Source organism: Botrytis sinoallii (genome assembly GCF_014898435.1).
Source record: "Botrytis sinoallii strain Bc 23 chromosome Unknown BSIN_008, whole genome shotgun sequence".
NCBI classification, from domain to species: domain Eukaryota; kingdom Fungi; phylum Ascomycota; class Leotiomycetes; order Helotiales; family Sclerotiniaceae; genus Botrytis; species Botrytis sinoallii.
The window spans coordinates 2,341,705-2,362,316 of NW_024066035.1; the positions used below are offsets into that span (position 1 = coordinate 2,341,705).

Genomic DNA, 20,612 nt, shown 5'->3' on the forward strand with positions numbered 1-20,612 from the left:
ATCTTTCAAGACATCAAAAAGGCTCGTCCCAGCATATCAGGCTTAAAATGCATGGTTTATGGTTGGTCTCGTTAGTTGCAAGCCGAGGTTATTGATGCCGAATATCATAACTCATTGTTACAGCGAACTGTAATTCAGATTCCTGGATAATGACGACAATAGAGATGTATTTGTCATCAAGAGACGGCAAGAGTATAAATATAGCACCACGATAGTTATTCACATTATCGATAGCGCAGGCTTCCTGGATACCAGACCCAGAAACACTTCATAGTCTCCCACTGCTATCTGAAAAAAGCCAAATTTTAACGCCTCATTTTCCTCTTCGACGTCGAGCTCAAAGTGGCTCGCACCTGAAAGATACCGATCCAAGCGGGATGTTGACTTTGAAGGATCAATCGGTGGAATATTGAGTGTCTAAACATGCCTTGACTCTTGGCCACACCTAGTGGGCCAGTGTTAATGTGTGACCCCGAACCAGTAATGGTTAATGATAAAAGAGATTCATTAAGAAAATAGGAGTCAGCGGATCGCTATATAAGGCTCTTCAAAGACACTAGACTTAGCTCAATATCTACCTATCGCAATAACGAATCAAAATCTCAGGGGTATGTGTATATGTTCAAGTCATATGCCTATATTGAAGAGCATTTGCAGCTATACGGTGTACGAAGACCCTCTGTTTGTTCTCGATTCATTGAGCTCCTGTCGAGCTACAACAAGAATTCTTCAGGCCCTAGACCCGGTGATATTACCCGCTGTCATGAAGGTTTTTTCATCGCAGCCCAACTCAAATGACAGCCACAAGAAATCGAAACCATCAACAACATAATACCCACAGGTCACAACTGATAAAAGCTGTATTTAGTCCAGTGAAACTGAAAATCACAAGACTTTTGCTTCTGTTTCTTTTTTTTCCAAAAGATGGTAGACCCCTTCTTGCATTCGCTTGGATTCTTTACTTTGCCGGTACGGGAATAGAAAGTGGGCAAAAGTCTGATGATTAATATAGAGATTGAATTGAAAGTCAAACCGGGATAGCTAGCCTAGACGGCGCGAGGTGGAGGCTTACTAATACTTAATCAACTTACTAAATACACAAAGTACGAGATTAATTTCATGTGTGAACTCTATTTTAATGAAAGTGAATTTTGTCAAGATCCAAGATGTTAGTGGGATATATAAAGTAAGCAATACTTGAGGAGTGTATCACACATCACGACTGACATTGACCTTCCCCACATTCAAGGGATGTCTTTGGCTGGAATCAAGAGGCGAGGCGGAATAATGAGGTACAGATAGCTCAAAAAACTGTTTATCAAATGTAAAATAGAAGTGTTCCGAGAGTTTGAGGGCAACAAAGAATATTGAATGTAAGGATAAACAATGACAACGATATCAAGGAAATCCGAAAATGTTAGAAATAAATGACGATTACGAATTCTGACAAACATTCTCCGCCTTCTTAATCTCTCTGCATTGAAGCAAGAGGCATCAGTATAAATTCAAGAGAGAGTGATCTACAAGAAAACATAGTATCTCAACCCTCACCTTTTATCTAATACTCTGTTTTGGGACTGAGGAATAAAACTTGAGACAGTAACTTGATATTTATATAAGAGTGAAACACAAACGGGGAAGAGAAGATGTAAGAGTGCTTTTTCATGTTTGGAAATGGTGGGGCTATGGAAGTAGTGGTATTGTAGAGGTGTACCTGATATTTATTCATGGGCGAGTAACTAGAGAGTATTTTTGGAATCAGGATATCATGATTCACTCTCACTCTCACTGTCTTTTTCTCGAAATATAAAAGTCACCAAGATCTTTGATCTTCAAGAAAGAAAAACAAACATACGAGAAAGCGTCTATACAGAAGGAGGAAATGGGCAGACATCGAGAGTTCGACTAGAAGTGAGTTTTATCAATGAGAATAGATTGTTGGGTAGGTAGAGTGTACAGAGCGAGGTAAATAAGGGTTGAGTAGTATTAATCATTCGCTGTTTTTGCCGAATGTTAGTTGTGAGATAAGATCTGGTTTTGACAACATTAGAAATCTCTGAGATGTAATAGTCAAGAGATCCTGTAACACTTCGACAACAACGGTTCAAAATTACCGTCAATCTCAAAGTTGTAGTTTTTACCACCCAAGAGAATGAAACCTCCCTATCTTGGTGAATATCTTGGCAGACTATCTCAGCAGACCAGACTAAGACTTTCGGCCCAGATTTACTCTTACCTATGGCCTCCCATTCCAACGGTCAAACTTTGATACCAGACCAATAGTCAAACATAAGAGATTTATATAGACTAGAGCGAAGAATATCTAGCCGAATGACCGGAATTATACTATATTCGTACAATATCCCCCTACCCTATTCTCAGATGCCGGCTTCTCCTCCACCTCACTCTTCCCACCACCTATATAAACCCTACCGACTCCAACCCCAATCCATAAGCACCCACGAATGAAACACTGGCCATAGATATGTGCGATGAGGAAACTTCCACGCTGAAACTTGCTTTCCTTTGGATATCCTTCTTTGAGGATAGAAGTCCGTATGTTTATTGAGATGAAAAATCGGTATGAGAAGAATGATATAAATAGGTGGAAGAAATGACAACGAAAAAAGTTATGAAATTCGTAAAGGGAATGACGGCATTGGATGATGATAGTGACAGCGATAGAACTACGTACCTAATAACGACACTAAGATTCCCGAGGAAAGATATATATCTAAAACCACCCAACGCAATGCGAAGAATTGAACTAACTTCGAAGTACGATAGATTTGATGTTCGGTTGAGGGAGCTAGAATTTTTACTCCTGAGCTAGTTCTACCAAAGGGTTCAAAAATTGTATATCGAGTTGAATGTTAAGTGTCGGAGATTTATATAAAGACTGTGTTGGGGAGAAATCCAAGGGGAGATGTATAGGGAGTGGGGTGTTATTCACTTCCCCCTCTTTCAAGAATTTTCGTTCGCGTAGCTCTCTCGTTCCACTACAACCCTTTGTCATTCTATCCCAATAATCTATATAAACGCCTCTGTAGAATTTAAAAATTGATGTGCTGAATGGATGAATAGAGTATATTCCAATTAAAATTAGGAAGTAGATCTCACGGAGTGTTGACAAACTTGCGTGAATTCGATCCAAACTAAATCTACCGAGAAAATACCATAGTGATTGAATGAAACTACTGTGGTGAGATGATATATAGATAACATGATAACAAAACAAGGAGAAAAACATGATAGCAATTCTTGAACATGAGGCTTCACGACAACAACAACAGCAATAATACTAACTGACGATGTTCATAAGGTTACCTACCCCATCGTCATCTTTCTTTCCTCCTTGAAAAAAAAAACACGTCAAAAATAGCCCCATTGTCCCCGCCCCACCCCCATCACCAACACCAAGAGCAAAGCAAACTTCCTCGCCCTTTACCCTAACATTATCAGCGTCTGCAATATCCATATACCGAGTTAGAAACCCAGAGTAATTTAGCTTTTAATACAAACCCAGGAGAAAAGAAGGAGGATAGGAGATTAAGAGAAACAGTGCATCGAAAAATATCCGTACTCTCTCGCTACTCCTCTCTCTCCATCACATTGCATCCCGTCTACTCCACTATACCCCATGCCAAATTCTCATTTTTTCGTCTCCAATCCCTATTTTTCCAGTCTCCTTATATATAAAGTCCCAGAACATCCTCTAAAAATCCCATGATACACATTACCGGAATTCTTCACAAGTTCTTTCAGGAGAGCTTACTCCACCTCCAAAGTCTTTGGAAGTTTTGACATGCAGAATTGCGGGTTGGGGATGCTTTTGGAAGTGAGTGAAAGAAGGAATAAACACGAGAATGAAATTGATCGAGTGAGGAAAATGAGATGATAAGGAACAAGCAACGAAAAATTCAGAAAATAGAATATGACAACGATGATAGAAATAAGTAGTAACAATACCCTCTCTAAATACTCTTTGAATTTAATATTATCAAATATCTCAATTCCACATCATGACTTCATCTTATAAAACTCAGGCGCATATTCCACCAGCCACCCCTTCTCAATCTTACTCAAATCCCTAATATAAACTTTTCCACCCACCTCCACCACCTCACTAAAAACAACCCATTCACACTTCCGATTAAACATCAAACTACTCGGATGAGCATGAAGTATCGTTCCTCCCCCCACATTTCTAAACGTTCCATCTGGCTGCATTTTTGCGGCATGTGCAAAATATCCCGTCGTGAGACATCTACGTATTTGTTCGCTTTTATCTGGACCTCCTACTGAGAGCATGTTCGGGTTTGATGATGATGAAAGAGTTTCATCTACTGAAATGCCGAAACGTTCGAGGTAGCGTTTAAGTTGGGCGCGAATACTGATTGCTTTTGAGAGGGCTTTGAAATTGAGATAATTGTCGTGGGCGAATCTGGGTTGTTTCTTGCCTTTGGTGATGAATGATTGGTAGATATTGAGTAGCGTAATGTGATCACCTTCCTCGACGGCGAATTTCCGTTTGGCAGTTTCCATGGCTTTCTTCTCATCGTAGTCATTGTAGAAGATGTTACCTCCTACGGATGTCATAGCAGCTATTGTGAGGATTTCGGAAAGACAGTTGAAAGAACTGGCTGATAGAAGAGTTTTTGCCATCATGGGTTCAACTGCTAATTCGGCCATACGTGTGCCAAGGGGTTTGGTAAGTTTGGCATAGGTATCTAGTGCTCCAAGGGAATAGAGAAGTTCGAGGGCACGAATGATAAGTTCGGCTGGTGGGGAAGTGAGGAATGGGAATCGGACTACATTGTCGATGCCAAGGGCTTTGAGTTGGAGTATTATGGGTGCAAGATTTGATCGTTGGATTTCGGGAACAGTTGCTTCTTCAAGGGCCTGGAAGTTTGATTCTGTGTAGAGACGAAAGCATTTTCCAGGTTTGGTACGACCTGCTCGACCCGACCTTTGGGTTGCGGATGCTTTGGATATTGGAGTTGCTGTTAAAGTTTCGATGCCGGTTATTGGATTATAAGCTCGAAGTTTTACAAAACCACAATCTACGACGTAGATGATACCATCAATTGTAACGGATGCTTCTGCAATATTGGTGGAAAATATAACCTTTCTAGTATTTTCTTGAGCTGGTTCAAAAACAAACATTTGTTGTTCGGTAGAGAGTCCCGCATAAAGAGGAAGTGGCATAATAGCTTGTGATCTTGGATGTAAACTTAATGCACGTTCCGATATTGCTTGTATAGCTTTATCTATCTCTTCTCTTCCTGTCAAGAAAACCAAGATATCTCCATCTGGTTCCTTGGTGTGTATATCAAATACTGTATCAATAGCTTTTTCCAGATAATCTTCTGCTGGATTTTCTAGGTAAAGAATATCAACAGGAAACATTCTACCTTCCAAACTAATAATTTGTCCAGTTTTCCCATCATTTTTTGGGCCACTTGCTGAAGCGCTACCTTGAGCAATCAAATCATCAAGAGTAATAGCATCATCAACCTTAGGTTTCGTTTCCGCATCATCATTCGAGAAGAAATTCAAAAAATCTTCAGCTTGAAGAGTAGCACTACTAATAATGATTCTCAAATCATTCGAACGCTTCTTCAGAATCTTTCTGAGAACACCCAAGAGGATATCAGTACTCAAAGATCTCTCGTGAGCTTCATCAACCATAATGACTGAATAACGCGATAGTAAAGGATCAACCAAAGCTTCTCTTAAAAGCAGTCCATCGGTCAAGAATTTAATCTTGGTGGCTGCTGATGTGACATCTTCAAATCGAATTGAATAGCCAACTTCTTTACCTACTTCACATCCTACTTCTTCCGCAACTCGAATTGCTACTGTTGTTGCTGCTACTCGACGAGGCTGTAAATGTGAATTAGTTTTGGGTTATCAAAGGGCTGAAGAATATCTTACTTGAGTAACAGCAATTTGTTTTCCATCTTCACACCATCCTGCCTGTTCAAGAAATTGAGGTATCTGAGTAGTTTTTCCTGAACCAGTATGTCCAACTACAATAGTAACAGGATAAGTCTCGACAAGATACAAGAGACTTTCGCGATGTTGAGCTATTGGTAGTAAAGAGGAAGGTTTGTGAAGAGCGGGAATGAATGTAGAAGATAAATCAAAGTCGGCCATATTGATTTCATATGCCTATACTGTTTCTTATTAACATCATACCTAGATGAACAATTTCGTGCCCGCTAGAAGTGATACAAGGGTGAGGAGGATCTGGGGGGATGGCTGGATGGAGGATGGGTGAGAGAATACGCGTATGATTTTGTAGTCACGAGTTTTTATTTTTTTGAAAGCCAAGGCGGTGAGATATTTGTTGATGCCTTATCTAGCTTATCCAGAATTAAGGCATGAATCATGGAGAATGGGAATGGCCCCTTCCCTTCTCCCCCCAGTCCGGTCATCAAACACAGCTAAGAAACGGGCTCGGCATGAGACGATACCAGGACGCTGTGGAACATTCCAATTCCATTCCATTCCCAATTCTACTCAATCTTACTGACGGCTTGGAATATTTCTATCGAATCTGTCGATTCCTGAGGTTATATTATGCTATCCATGGATGCTATTGATCGCGCCGGCAATGATTGACATCTCGAGCCCCTATTGAAGGATTCCCTCAGCTTGCACACCTACCTAGGGAGCCATATCTTATATTTCAATCTTTTCTTTCCTCTCCAGTCGAGTCGAGTCTCAGTTTGAATACTTTCAAATACCTCAAGCATCCATCCGATCATTTACATCTGCTGCGCATTCAACTGAGTTTCTTAAATACGCACACCAACATGTTTAATTCGATCAATATATATCAGGATCAATCTCATCATTCTCTCTAAATTAATCGATTGAATTGTTAGGATCATTTAATCTCGCTATCTTTATTATCAAACCAAACCATGGAACGGAACTTGGGAATTGGAAGCCACTTCTGCCACTGCGGCACCGATTAAACCCATGTTCCATAAGCCCATGCCTATCATTTATGTTTCTGGTCCACTATTGGTCTTCTGTACCGTTGTGGATCTCATGTGCAGTGTGTGTGGGTGCGGTTTTTGAATCGGTCTGGCTCGTGCTTGTGCTTTGTGCATCGGTATTGATGTTAGCTGATGGAGAAAAGTTGGAAAAGTGTCTGGAGTTTGTAAATCTTAATTTTAAGAGAGGGAGGGACAGAAAGAATGGAAGAATCTATTGGATCTGCGAATCATGATAGGAGGTGGCCATTATCAAGGATATCGCAATTCTATCATGGTCAGATACCGTAATACTGTACAGTCCCATGAGATTCGCCATTCGCAAACCTTTTTGGTGGTGGACTGGATGTGGTTGTAGATGTGGATGCCAGTATCAATCATTTGTTATTGGTATCAAAGTACGAAGTACGAAATACGAAGGAGGGGAATTTGTCAATATCCGAAGAGACAATACATAACGGCAAAGTACCACGAATACAGCACGAGGTTCATTTACCACAACTTTTGGGGCACTGCATTTATTTATACATCCCTTGAAGATCCATGAAGAGGCTGTTGTTGAAGGATGAATTGAGTAAGTCATCATGCAATGTCAGCTTCCTCAATATTCAAAGGAAAACGATTCTTATTCTCAAGGTCCAGATTTCAAACCCATTCAGAACTGATAGGAGTCTTCGGTAACATTTTGAGAATCCTTAGGATCTATATACTACGAGAATGGCTTCCATTAACAAGAATGACAGATGATTGCGCCTCTTTTCTTGACGGGGTACTTGATCTTTCTCGTTTTTTGAACACAATTCAATCATCTGGAATTCAGGTTTCAAACTGGAAATACTCCGCGGAGAAGGAGGCGTGTCAGAAGATGTTGTTTTGCATAGCTGAATATACGTACAAAAAATGATTGTATCAAACATTCAGCAATGATTGAAGATATGTCACAAGTATGTATGAATGATGTTGTATTCATACCATACCTAGGTACCTAAAGTATCATCCCAGGTACAAATTGCACAGGATGTAGGTATGTACAGTCAATCGTAATACACCTAGTAAGTAGGACAACATATTTTCGATACAGAGTAGAGGCAGGGAGGACGGGGAAGAAGAGAAGCGACAGTGACATTCTAATAAATCCACCTTTCACTGCCACCACCTCTTTCACTTCTTTCTTACTTCTTAACTCTTACCTCTTACCTCTAATGTCACCAACTTCATCGAATAGTATTTTCACTCACTCGTCCACTCACTCATTGAAATTAGTGCTTGCGTACCCTGTCCACATCTCAATGTTTAACTTTTTTAGATTCAACGTGGACTTTCTAAAAGGGTTTCAAGAGAGTTGAGACATCTGATCGAAATCGGGAATATTTCACAATTCTATTGATAGAAATAATTGTAATCTTTTTCGGGTAACGATGGTCTAGATAGGTAGTCTACGGAGTTAAGAGAGAATAGGAGTAAGAGTCGTGTATCTTTGGTGTATTGTTGTGTTGTGATGGTGAAGATGTCAACTTATGTGCCGGTATACGAGGTATTCAGAGATACAATATGGAATGAAATAATGAGGATTAAATCGAGGTATCTACTCACCGGTACAATACTTATTCATTCATATTCATTCATGGGGGCAAGCCCCCAGACCCCCATAGCTCGCTGCGCTCGAAGTTTTGATGATATACATAGGTATTCTTCGTATTGTGTAGATACTAATGAACTGGTCGAGTGTCTGTGTATTGCCTTCTTCATACTCTGATACATATCTCAATATCTCAATATCCCAATATCCCAATACCGCCCACGATCTGTATGAATTCTTGACCTTCTCTCATATCGCCCATATCTTCATTATCTTCATTATCCCTCCACAAATCTAGGATTTATCCCCATAATTGAAATTGTGAATCCTCCACAACCAATTATCTATCAAGTTCGTCCAATCTTCATCTGATCATGCTCGGAAGTAGGCTAGTCCATCCTCAGTTAGATCGTTGTTAAATTAATATATAATATCCATATTTATCCATGTTTATCCATGTTTTAGTGGCTTCGTACCCCTGATTAAGCTACTTTGGGATTAGTCAATCATGACCCCTGGCTCATCTCTTTAATTCTGGCCCATCTTCTAAAATCCATCCAATCTTCAATCTCTGTTCTCGCTTTTCGCTCTCTTGTCATTCTCCTCCTCCTCCTCCTCCTCCATCTCTCAACCACCTTCCTTCCTTTACCTCTCTCTCACCTTCACCTCGAAAAACTCTTTGACTGTTTCCTCATCCTTCTCAGACATCACCATCTTCTTGGAGGTTAATTCTCCTGCTTGCTTGCAAGCGTCACATTCCTTTTATTATAACTGCCTCCAAGAACACATTCATTCGTTGTTTACACCACCCCAATCATTCCGACCACAGTCACTCTCTCGAGGAAAAGTAAAATCATCAATCAATCCAAAATTATCTTCTCAACCTCAATAGTTCATTATTTACTTTTTGACTTTACGTCAACCGTTTCGACTGTTTCAAATTGACTGTCCTATACCGAAAAAAGAATTAAAGATAATTCACCAATCGATCTTCCCAGTCTGATATTCGCATTAATTTCCCATTTCACTCGCACAGCCTGCTATTTACAAAGTACCATATTCGAATCGCACCTGCCTTTGAGCGAAAAAGATACCCAAGACGACTACGATAATAACAAACTCGTTTTATAATTTCTTAATCGATCGCACGTTTTAAATATTTCCTACAAGATCAGTCAAATTCGGTAGCAGGATTACCTATGCCAATATGGCGGACCATCAAAGATTAGCAAATATTGTTAGGTTGGCACGTCGAGTACCATTAGCAGAGGCGGCTGCAGAAGATATTGGTAATATTGCATCGATATTAAAAATGTCATTACCAGATCCAGTTCTTATGGTAAGAAGTGCTACAACTTCTGCTGCCGCATCTTCAAGCACATGTGCCGCGGGTGATACTTCTGCTGCTTGTGAAAAGCCAGTCGGCCCTTCTGCCTACACTTTGCCCGTTATTCTAGGTATCGTGTAAGTTTAATTAATCTAACATTTTGGTGGCTTTGTTCCGAGCTCTAATCATTGGTCGTGATAGTATTCCTGTCGGCGGCGCCATCATCTTATTCACAATTCTGCAACGAAGATATATGAAGAAGGCTAGGGAAGAGGATATAAATGATCCAACCAAGAACATGGACTTTGGTATGGGTAGAATTTCGAGAACCGCTGGTGGAGAATCAGGAATCTCAAACTTCGATGACGAGAAAGGAGGTGCTGTAAGAACACGACAAATGTCCTTGGATCTGGGAGGTAAAAGTCCATACTTACTACCACCGGAACTACAAAATTCTAGGGAAAGCCTTCATTCGCTCTCAAGAACAATCCATTCGAACGAGGATCCTTATCGTCCAGTACATGAAGCTGTTGGGGGTGGCTCTGTACGTTCCAAACAGGGCCGCAATGGATCTTCAATTATGACTGAATCGAGTGCTGCTCCTTCCAAAGCGTACGATGTTGGCTCGCCAGATGGACAAGGTCTCCTATCAAATGCGGCTGCAATGTCAAGAACAACTCCACCTTCAACCGACTTTGCTCCACCACCAAGATCAAACTCAATCCCACCTGCTAACATGCCAGCGGAACCAAAGCAAGCTGCTTCCCCACCACAAGATGCTGCCAGAAAAGGTCTACCAGGTAATCCACGCCCCCAAAATGGTTTCTCTTCTACTATGCCCGTTCCAATGCCCTATCCGGACCGGGAGTCTTATGCTGGAAACCAATATAATGCGATCAGAGATAGTAACAATTACCTAGGCTCCTTAATCATTTCTGATCCCTCCGCTGCTGCTTCAACTGGTCCCGCTGAACCAAAGCCAAATACAACTCGTAAAGCACCCCCTCCAGCAATCAACACGTTACCAATGAATGCAAAACCTACTCCACAACAGCAACAAAAGCCCCGAAACTCTGAGATTAGTGATTACGGTGATGGAATCGAGATCACACCACCATCCCCTGCTCGCGAAATCGCAAAAAACAAGGCAAATCGTTACTCCATGGATGTCCCACCTGAAGAATTTGCTCAAGCTGGTTTGGGTGCTCCCGGATTTGACCCTAAAAGACTTTCCATGGGCTTCCGACCATTACCTCCCGATGCTCCAGCTGATGCTTCAGAAGATCCTGAAACTCGTGCCAACAGAATTAGATCTTTCTATAAGGAATATTTTGATGACTCAAAGCCAGCACCACAAGGTCAATACATTGAGGATTATGATGCGCACTACCCTGGCCCAGGAGATTCTACTTACTTCGACCCAGCTACCAACAGCTTCGTTTTGCCATATGCTGAACCTATCTCGCGTCGTGCTATGACACCACCTCCACGTGCACCAAGATTCCAAGGAGCACCACCACGTTCTATGCATGGTTCAATGGGTGGTTCCTCAATGCGTGGACCTCCTAGAATGCCATTCAACGAAGGACCAAGAGCATCTTCATCTGCTTCTCAACGCGGTCCTGCGCCATCTCCAAGAAAGAATTTGCCACCCCCTGAACCCCTTACTTCGTTACCTACTCCATCCAAGCTCAGAGACGATTCATTTGCTTTACTCAACACACTCGACTTTGCACCAGAATTGAATGTCCGTGATCGTGTCGCCGGTCGATCTGAAAGTCCTTTTGGTGAAAGACGACCATATTCGCCTGCACTTCCAGCATTTGCACCAATCGTTGGAGCATATGATGAACTTGCTGCAATGCCAAGCCCGTAAGTTTTTCCCTTGGTTAATTATCTCATTTAAGAATAGAATCATTCAACTAACAAATTATACAGCCACATGTTGAGAAAATCTGGTACCTTCACATCCCTTGATTTCGCTCCTCCAAGAAGATTCAAGGATCCAGATACTATGAGTGATGCTGGTAGTATCCGAAGTACCAAGAGTGGAATCTCATCCGTTCAAGCAAATGCGATTAAAAACGGTGCTTATCGTGTCAGTAAAATTCCTCAAGATATCGTCTTTACCAGGGATGATATGGCTGCGACTCTGAAACCAGAATGGGGTATGCGTCAAGGTATGTGAGGTGTAAGAGATGCAAAATTTTAGGGATGTTTACTTTGTTCTTTCTGGATTGATGCATTTGAGCGCGCATTTTTGAGGTTTTCATACCTGTTTAGCCCTGTCAATTGTCAATATTGGGTGTCGATTTCATACTTTATTAACATGACGATGATTTACCATACGTGATTGTCAAACGATGGACATGGTTATTTGTTTTGTCGAAAGAAGTGCTGAATTGATCTTGAATTGGTCTCTTCGAATGTGGATTCTTGACAGCTGGAGAATAATGTCTTTTATTGTAATTAGATGGGGAAATTGGGATTGGAGCCGAAGGAGTTCTGTTTTGTGTTTTTACCATTCGAGAAACACATCTTAGGGATTTTTTTTTGTGGCGATTTCAGGGTTCCGCGATTTGCATATAGATATTACACCACATTGAGAAATTCGAATGGGGGTGAATATATGTGATGAGAAATGTGGGAGTGAGGGGAGATTGATTGACTTGGAAAAAGTGAGATGAGGTGGTATCTGGTTGTCGAGAGAGGGTCAGGAGGATGGTGGAATTTGAGAGAAATAGGATATGGACGGGAAAGGAAATGGGGATCATGGTCGTCAGTCAATCAATCAGTCTTTCTTGTATAAACTCAAAAAACAAAATCATAAAAATTGAAAATTCAAATCAGATACATTTTACATTTACATTTACAATCAATTTGTGGTCTACTCGGATTAGTTTTACGTGCAATCATGCTTCGAGGGAATAGAGTGAGGTTTGTGTCTAATGTGAAGCATAAGATGATAATTCGATAGGTTGATATATAGGTAGGTGTAGATTGAGGGATAGAGAAAGAGGTGTAAGGAAGTGGTGAAATGAGGGGTGGGGGTGTATGGGAAGAATGAGTGATGAAGAGGAGGATGGGAATGGAATTGGAATTGGAATTGGAATTGGAATTGGAATTGGAAATGGAATTGGAAATGGAAATGGAATTGGAATTGGAAATGGAGATACAGAGATCGGGATGTATGTATGTAAACTAGGGATTGAGAATTTTTGCTAGGGATTTGGATTAGAGATTGGAGTTGAGGATGGGGTGGAGGTGGAGGGAGAGGGGGAGGTTGGAATTGAGATTGAGATGGGATTGGGATTGGAAGTGTATGAGGAATGGGTAATGAGTGATGAGTGAACCATGAGCGTGAGGGTTTATTCTTATGGTATGGATATATTGTGCTCAGTTCAGTTGTGTTGTACTGTACTGGGTGTAATGTACTGTATTGTTAGTTTGTTCAGATTGGACTGTGGACTATGGACTATGGATGGTGGGTTAGTAGGTAGTTAGTGGAGAGTCAATAGGTGAGTGGCTGGATGGATAGATTTGAGTGGGTGATTTTATGGGGGGATTGTTCGATGGCATTTTTGGCGGGTTTTTTGGTAGGGTTGTGTATTGGATGGTTGGATGTTTGAAGATGGATGAAGATGGAGATGGAGATGGAGATGGAGATGAAGTGGTTTGGGTGGGGAAAGGGGGGTGGAGGGAGAAAGACAGACGTGGAGTGGTAATGAATCCAGTTGTAGGGGATGCGGAGGATGAATGAGTAGATGGATGAATGTTTAGAAAAGAGAGAGGGTATAGTATGGTGTGATATGGTATGGTATGAGAGATGAGAGCGTAGAGGTGGATTAAAGTATGGTGTCATTTATGTATGTGGATTTGGATATTGGTTTTAGTACTGGTGTTGATACTGTTGTGGCTGGATGGTTAGTTGGATTAGATGAGATGCTTGGGAATGAGGGCGAATGGATAGATCTGATGAAGTGATTTAGGGGAAAGATTGTTTGGTGGTGTTTTTATGGGAGTGCACACTGGTGATGAAGAGGTTAGAAGTGTGAAGGATTTTGCGGAGAGAGGGGTTTGAAGGGGAAAAGGTGAGGGATGGCGTGGTATAGAAGTAATATAGGATTATATTGTGGTAGTCAGGAGTGCAGTGGCTCGACTGTAGAGTATATCAGGAGAAAATGAGATAGAGATGTGAGCCATGCAGTGCGTGCCAGTACTGGTAAGTTTCTCCGTGGCCACTTTCCTCCTTGCGAATCTCTGAGGAATTCGACAAAAACATCTTGTGTGTTACTTTCAGCATCTGTCTTTCATTCCTTAGTAAATACGGAAGTCTCGCTAGTGGGATGGATACTTATAGACTAGGTAGATGTATCATCGCATTTCAAAATGAAATTTGGAGAGTAATGATTGAATTCTGGCCTTTCATCTGTATTAAATAAAGTGGTCGACCTGATTATCCGAAAACCATTGAAAGGGTAGGCGGTATTGTTGGTTGGGGTTTGTGCTGTGAGGTATCGCATTGTGTAAGGATATGGAGGGTATAGTAGCTTGGCCTTTGATTGCTGGTAGCGCGTTAAGTGAGGATGGAATGTCTTCTTGTCTAAATGATTCTATCTTCGAGATCTGGGGATGATAGTGGTTGAACGCGGCAAAAATGTCATCTTGTGGAAATAAAACCTAATTAGCATGTTTATGAGTAATCGGAGAAGAGACGAGATCAGATTTGAGAGTGTGAGCATAGTATATCGAGCCCGTGGTATACTTCCGATAGTTTAGCGACCATCAAGTTCCTTTCTGATGTTTGAAAGAAGATCTTTATGGCTTCCAAGACAAATCCAAGATGATTTGAGGCTCTCAAGCTTCGGAGGAACTAGCTCGTTGCTCATACTTTTCCTGGGTGAAATGAGATGAAAGGTCTCTCTGGCTCCTTTCTTTGATTTTTAGATTTTTGGTGACGCATGGAGACTGTGACGCCAATAGTCAATACCTACAAACATGAATAGAGAAGCCAACTTTGCGGGAATGTAATACCAGGAGCGTCGATTTTCAAACCACCTTTCGCGGCATAGCAACAAGAGAACAAAAATATGAGAGTAAATACTAATCAGTGGGAAGAATAATTGTAGCTGAAATTGAGGGTATGTATCTTGCCAGTGGGATAACTTATTTGGAGAGATCGTTTATCGCAAGCTCTTGAAGAACTCTTCCGATGGAAGTGGATGAGAAAATACTGGTGAATTCATGTCCTCGCCAACGATGTCCACTGGAGATGTTTGCTGAGATACACAGATTCTCGATCCGTCCTTGTAAGATTTCTACTAAGTGGCTGTGTGATACTTTCGAAACTTGTATAGAAGATAATAGGGCTAGCATTATGAGTCTTCTTTCTCTTTCCTTTCGAGCTTTAGGATGAGAACAATATAAGAAATATGGAAAAGAATATGAGAAATAAGGAATCAAGCAAAAGTCTCAAGGGAGTATAGGCTGAGAAAGCACGGAAAACAAATCATCAAACTCAAGCTAAGGAGTAGAAATGGAAACTTATAGGAAGGTGATAATGGGGTGGTGGAAATGCGAATATCTTGTTCGTTGACGAAGTCGTTGCCTTGTTCGCGACCGAAAATAGTGGGGAAGCACCAAACTCAGCGAGCCACATGCATAAGAAAAGTTGTGATTGGCTTTTCTATGCTTAACCATGAACTTCAACGTGGTTTGCAGACTCTATCACAGTAGTCAGCATACAATTGGCTAGCTGCAAATTCGCCTCAATACAACGTCAAGATAACCGCCCAGGTGATTGACACCTCAATTCTTGCCACCGATGCTCCCAAAAGTACTCAAGAACACTTTTCTGTTCAATATTTATCCCCCCCCCCAGAAGTTCTCCTCTAATCAATCTCAATGCGCTTATTAGAATGCAATAGCGAAGAGCAGTTCGTTCTGGTCAGAAATATTGATGGCAATGATGTTCCAAAATACGCTATCCTATCGCATACATGGAGGGCAGAGACAGACGAGCTCACCTTCCAAGACCTTATGAATGGTACTGGACAGGGAAATTCTGGGTACAGAAAACTTCAATTCTGTGGAGAACAAGCTAAACGCGATGGCTTACAATACTTTTGGGTGGACACTTGCTGCATCGACAAGACGAGTAGTGCCGAACTTTCAGAGGCTATCAACTCTATGTTCCGCTGGTATCAGGACGCCACTAAATGCTATGTATACCTGTCAGATGTTTCAACGAACGTATACGATCAAACAAGTTCTTCTTGGCAACCAACCTTCAGAAAGAGTCGATGGTTTACTCGTGGTTGGACACTTCAGGAGCTTATTGCACCGAGATCGGTCGACTTCTTCTGCTCGAATGGTATGCTACTTGGCGATAAGAGATCTCTACAGCATTTAATCCACGAAATTACTGGGATAGATACGCCAGCTCTTCATGGACGGAATCTGTCTGATTTCAGCATTGATGAGCGAATGTCATGGGCAAAAAATCGCGAGACAAAGCGTGAAGAAGATATGGCCTATTGCTTATTAGGCATTTTTGATGTTCATATGCCACTAATCTACGGCGAACGATCAGAAAGCGCGTTTAGGAGGCTCACAGAGGAGATTGAAAAACGCCCAAAGAAACACACTCTTGATGACTCGCCAGTTTTTTCTGCTGCTGATTCCAGCTCCAGAAAACGATCAAAACTCTCACATTATGAATCTTCCAATCACGTCTCACGCATCCAGACTGTAGGAGGCTCCGAAACCCCTTGTCAGTATCCTACGCATGATATTGATGCTATCACGAGGCAATCTATCATAGATCAACTCTACTTCCCCAAGATTGATGAGCGTCTAACAAGTTTGACTGCTGCCCAAGGGACAACATGCCGTTGGTTTCTTACCAAATCGGAATACTTATCATGGAACGATGTTTCAAAACGGCAAGATCATGAAGGATTTCTTTGGATCAAAGGCAACCCCGGTACCGGGAAGTCAACTTTGATGAAACTCCTCTTTGAGGAGGCTAAGCTTAATACAAAAGGCGGTTCCTCGAAAATCACATTATCATTCTTTTTTCTGGCACGAGGTACGATTGAAGAGAGAACAACTACTGGCTTATACCGCTCTCTTTTGCACCAGCTTTTCGAAAAGATGATAGAGCTCAGAGATAGCTTGGAGTGGATGACAGCCGATGGCGCGAGAGGCATTGAAAGAAATGGTTGGAGTGAACCAGCTTTAAAGCAGACGTTAAAGCATGCTATAGCAAAGCTTGGAACCAGGTCACTGATGATATTTGTCGATGCGCTGGATGAATGCGATCAGAAGCAAGCAAGTGGAATGGTTTCGTTTTTTGAGGAATTATGTGAGCTTGCAGAAGTTTCGCAAGTTGACTTGCAAATATGCTTTTCTAGTCGACACTATCCCACTATAGTCATCCAGAGGGGTATGGAACTGACTCTAGAAGATGAACTTGGGCATATGGAAGATATTCAGCACTATATCAAGTCAAAATTAAGGCTAGGCAAATCCAAACAAGCCGAAGCACTTCGGTCCGAAATCCTACAAAAGTCTTCCGGCATTTTTCTCTGGGTCGTCTTAGTTCTTGACATCCTCAATTCTGAGTATACATCTGGCTCTATTTCTATTAAGAAAATCAGTGAGCGCCTCAACGAAATTCCACCAGGACTAAATGATTTGTTTGAAATGATCCTTAAGCGGGATGGAGAGAACCTCGAAGAACTACAAATTTGTCTGAAACTAATTTTATTTGCAAATCGTCCCTTGAAACCACAAGAACTCTATTTCGCAACTCAAATCGGTCTTGATGAAGATTGCACGGGCTTTTGGGACCAGGAAGATATCAATATTGACCAAATGAAATTATTTGTGAGGAGCTCCTCCAAAGGCTTGGCTGAGGTGACCAAAAATAAAGCTTCGGATGTACAGTTTATCCACGAGTCTGTTCGGGATTTTTTGTTGGGTAGATACGAGACTCAACTGTCTGGAATTCCCGGAAATTTTGTCGGCCATGGGCATGACACGTTGAAGAATTGTTGCTTAGCTCAACTAAACGGTGTCATCAACCATAAGGTCATAGCACATTTCAACTTTAGCAAATCAAACTTCTGGGAATGTCGTAATATGAAATATCCATTTTCGAATACATTAGAGTCCGACAAGCCAGTCCCCAATGGTCAACGTTCCAAGGAAACACAGTCAAAGTTGCAAGAGGAAATTAGAATGAAGTTCCCATTTCTTGAGTATTCAGTGTCCAACATCCTGTATCACGCGAATCTTGCTCAGCAGAATTACATGGAGCAGGCAGGCTTTCTAGCAAAATTTCCCACCCGTCTATGGGCATTCGTGAATAATTATCTCGAGAATCACGAAATTCGACGATATACGGGCTCGGTAACTCTTCTCTACCTCCTAGCAGAAAGAAACCTGGCCAATCTCATTCGAACACGTTCCAGAAAAGAGTCTTGTTTTGATATAACAGAGCAGCGATATGGTCCATCAATTCTTGCTGCTCTGGCTACTGGGAGCGATGAAGCTGCTCAGACGCTCCTTAAGATTGAAGCTGAAACACATCCCTCAAAATCTCTACTGCATGACTTGTGCAAAAAATATCACCCCAAAAATAATAAAAATACCAAACTTGGACGGAGCTTCATTTACACACAAAAGAAAAATCTTGTGTTTCAACTTTCACAGTACGACCAGGAGATACCACTCGTCTTTAAACTCAGTTTGGACGAGAGTTTGTTTGATCCAAATCTGACCGATCGTGGCAAGCGCTTGCTAATAGAGGCTATTGAAAGGGGTCATTGTGTTGTTGCTACATATTTGTTGGAGAGGGGTATCGATGCCCACCGTGCAACCGTAGTTGGTAAGGTATCACTTCTGGAGAGAGCTGTGAGATCTGGCTATGCGAATATGGTAAAATTGCTATTGGAGTTTGGCGTTGAGATTGATTGTTGGAACTGGGGCAACGAAACACCCTTGATAATAGCCATTCACGAAGGACATTTAGACATCGTCGAATTGCTGTTGGAGAAAGGCGCTGAGATCAACAATGGAGGAATTAACAAACAAACACCTCTGATGGTTGCTGCTACTTGTGGAAACAAGAATTTAACTCGGTTGCTATTGGAGAAAGGCGCTGAAATTGACTGTCGCTTTCAGAATCAAACGCCTTTGATGATGGCTGCTTCTCATGGGCACGAAAATGTAGTTGGGCTACTATTAGAGAATAACGCTGAAGTCAATTGCGTTGACTTCAACGATGAAACACCAATTATCAAGGCTATTATTGGTGGGCATGCTAGCATAGCGAGTTTGTTATTCGGAAAAGGCGCTTGTTTTGATTGTGAAAGGGATATCTTTGGGATAGTGCTGTTAAAATCTTCGCAATCCGGGCGCGAAGAAATCGCTAAGTTTCTCTTACAAAATGGCATGAATGCAAACCTAAGAGATAAGAGTCCAGTGTATAAAGGCTGGACTCCGCTAATGCACGCTACTAGTCATGGTCACGAGGCAATGACTAAATTACTGTTGGAAAATGGTGCCGATGTCAACGTGAAATGCGATAGTGGTTCGACATCATTATATAGAGCTGCTGCTGGGGGATTCGAGACTATTATAGAGTTGTTGTTGTTGAAGGGGGGTGCCAAAGTCAATCCAACAATGGAATATACTTGGGATCCACTTCTAGGCGCTATTGAAAATAGTCACGAGTATACAGTTGCACTTTTATTGGAGCTAGACTTTTACTCCGAGGCTAAGAATGGAAAAATAAATCTGTTATTGGTACAGGCTATCAGAAAAACTATTGTTTTGGGGGAGCTGTCAATACTTAAATTATGCCTAGAGAAGTTCCATGTTATCAATCAGAAGGACAAAAGGGGTCAAACGCCGTTGTTTTGGGCGATTTATCGTGGTCGAATGGAAATGGTCAATTTATTATTGGATAAGGGTGCTGATATTGATGCGAAGGATGAGACTGGGCGAACACCATTGTCATGGGCTGTCACTCAAAACAATGAGGCTACGATTAGACTGTTGTTGGATAAGGGCGCTGATGTCAATTCAAAAGATCAGGATGGCCAAACACCACTATCATGGGCCCATATTATTGAGAATGTCGTCGCAATTGAGCTGTTGACGAGAAAGCGACTCAGTTACATGCAATTGAAACACGATGTCTAAAGATCAAGCATTTAACTACCAATCACGAACTGGGACTCCAAACGATCAACTGCAAAGGTGGGTGTATTCTCCTCATTGTAGAGGAAGGTTTAACGCACCATTATAAATAATATCATGCTAGGAGAAGCTACCGCTTTACAGCATTTCTACCGTGATGTGTATGCAATCGACGCCGGCATAAAGAGAAACAATTACTTACGCTAGCCAAAACAAATGTATTCGAACGTCAGAAGAGATGACTATTGGAGGAAAACCGTCAGGATTATGATATAATTGACGTTGTATGTGCGAGTTATCACAGAACGATATAAATTCACGAAGAAGCCCTGGAAATGTTCGTGCTTTGTCCAATGCCATTGACTGTTGTGCTTCCCTCCATGCTTTTATCGTACTCATTTGTTTGGTTTTGTTTACCAATGGAAAGGTCACAAACTGTTGGCAAATCCAAAGATCGGCGTTGTTGCGTCTATAAGATCACTTGAGGCCG

General features: G+C 41.5%; 4 protein-coding genes across 4 annotated transcripts; 3 read left to right on the top strand and 1 right to left on the bottom strand.

Annotated features, from left to right (window-relative positions):
• Nucleotides 1–4,020: 4,020 nt before the first annotated feature.
• EAF02_005651 (uncharacterized protein) lies at nt 4,021–6,159 on the bottom strand (the record flags this gene model as incomplete). Its single annotated transcript, XM_038901699.1, has 2 exons — nt 4,021–5,886; nt 5,938–6,159. 2 exons carry the CDS (start codon nt 6,157–6,159, stop codon nt 4,021–4,023), a joined length of 2,088 nt encoding a protein of 695 aa, XP_038759039.1.
• A 3,634-nt stretch (nt 6,160–9,793) lies between these two features.
• EAF02_005652 (uncharacterized protein) lies at nt 9,794–12,101 on the top strand (the record flags this gene model as incomplete). The annotated part of the gene is made up of 3 exons (XM_038901700.1): nt 9,794–10,050; nt 10,115–11,785; nt 11,852–12,101. The coding sequence occupies 3 exons, from the start codon at nt 9,794–9,796 to the stop codon at nt 12,099–12,101; spliced, it is 2,178 nt and encodes a 725-aa protein (XP_038759040.1).
• Nucleotides 12,102–12,976: 875 nt separating this feature from the next.
• EAF02_005653 (uncharacterized protein) lies at nt 12,977–13,264 on the top strand (the record flags this gene model as incomplete). The annotated part of the gene is made up of 2 exons (XM_038901701.1): nt 12,977–13,105; nt 13,139–13,264. 2 exons carry the CDS (start codon nt 12,977–12,979, stop codon nt 13,262–13,264), a joined length of 255 nt encoding a protein of 84 aa, XP_038759041.1.
• A 2,553-nt stretch (nt 13,265–15,817) lies between these two features.
• EAF02_005654 (uncharacterized protein) lies at nt 15,818–20,125 on the top strand (the record flags this gene model as incomplete). The annotated part of the gene is made up of 1 exon (XM_038901702.1): nt 15,818–20,125. One exon carries the CDS (start codon nt 15,818–15,820, stop codon nt 20,123–20,125), a length of 4,308 nt encoding a protein of 1,435 aa, XP_038759042.1.
• Nucleotides 20,126–20,612: the final 487 nt, after the last annotated feature.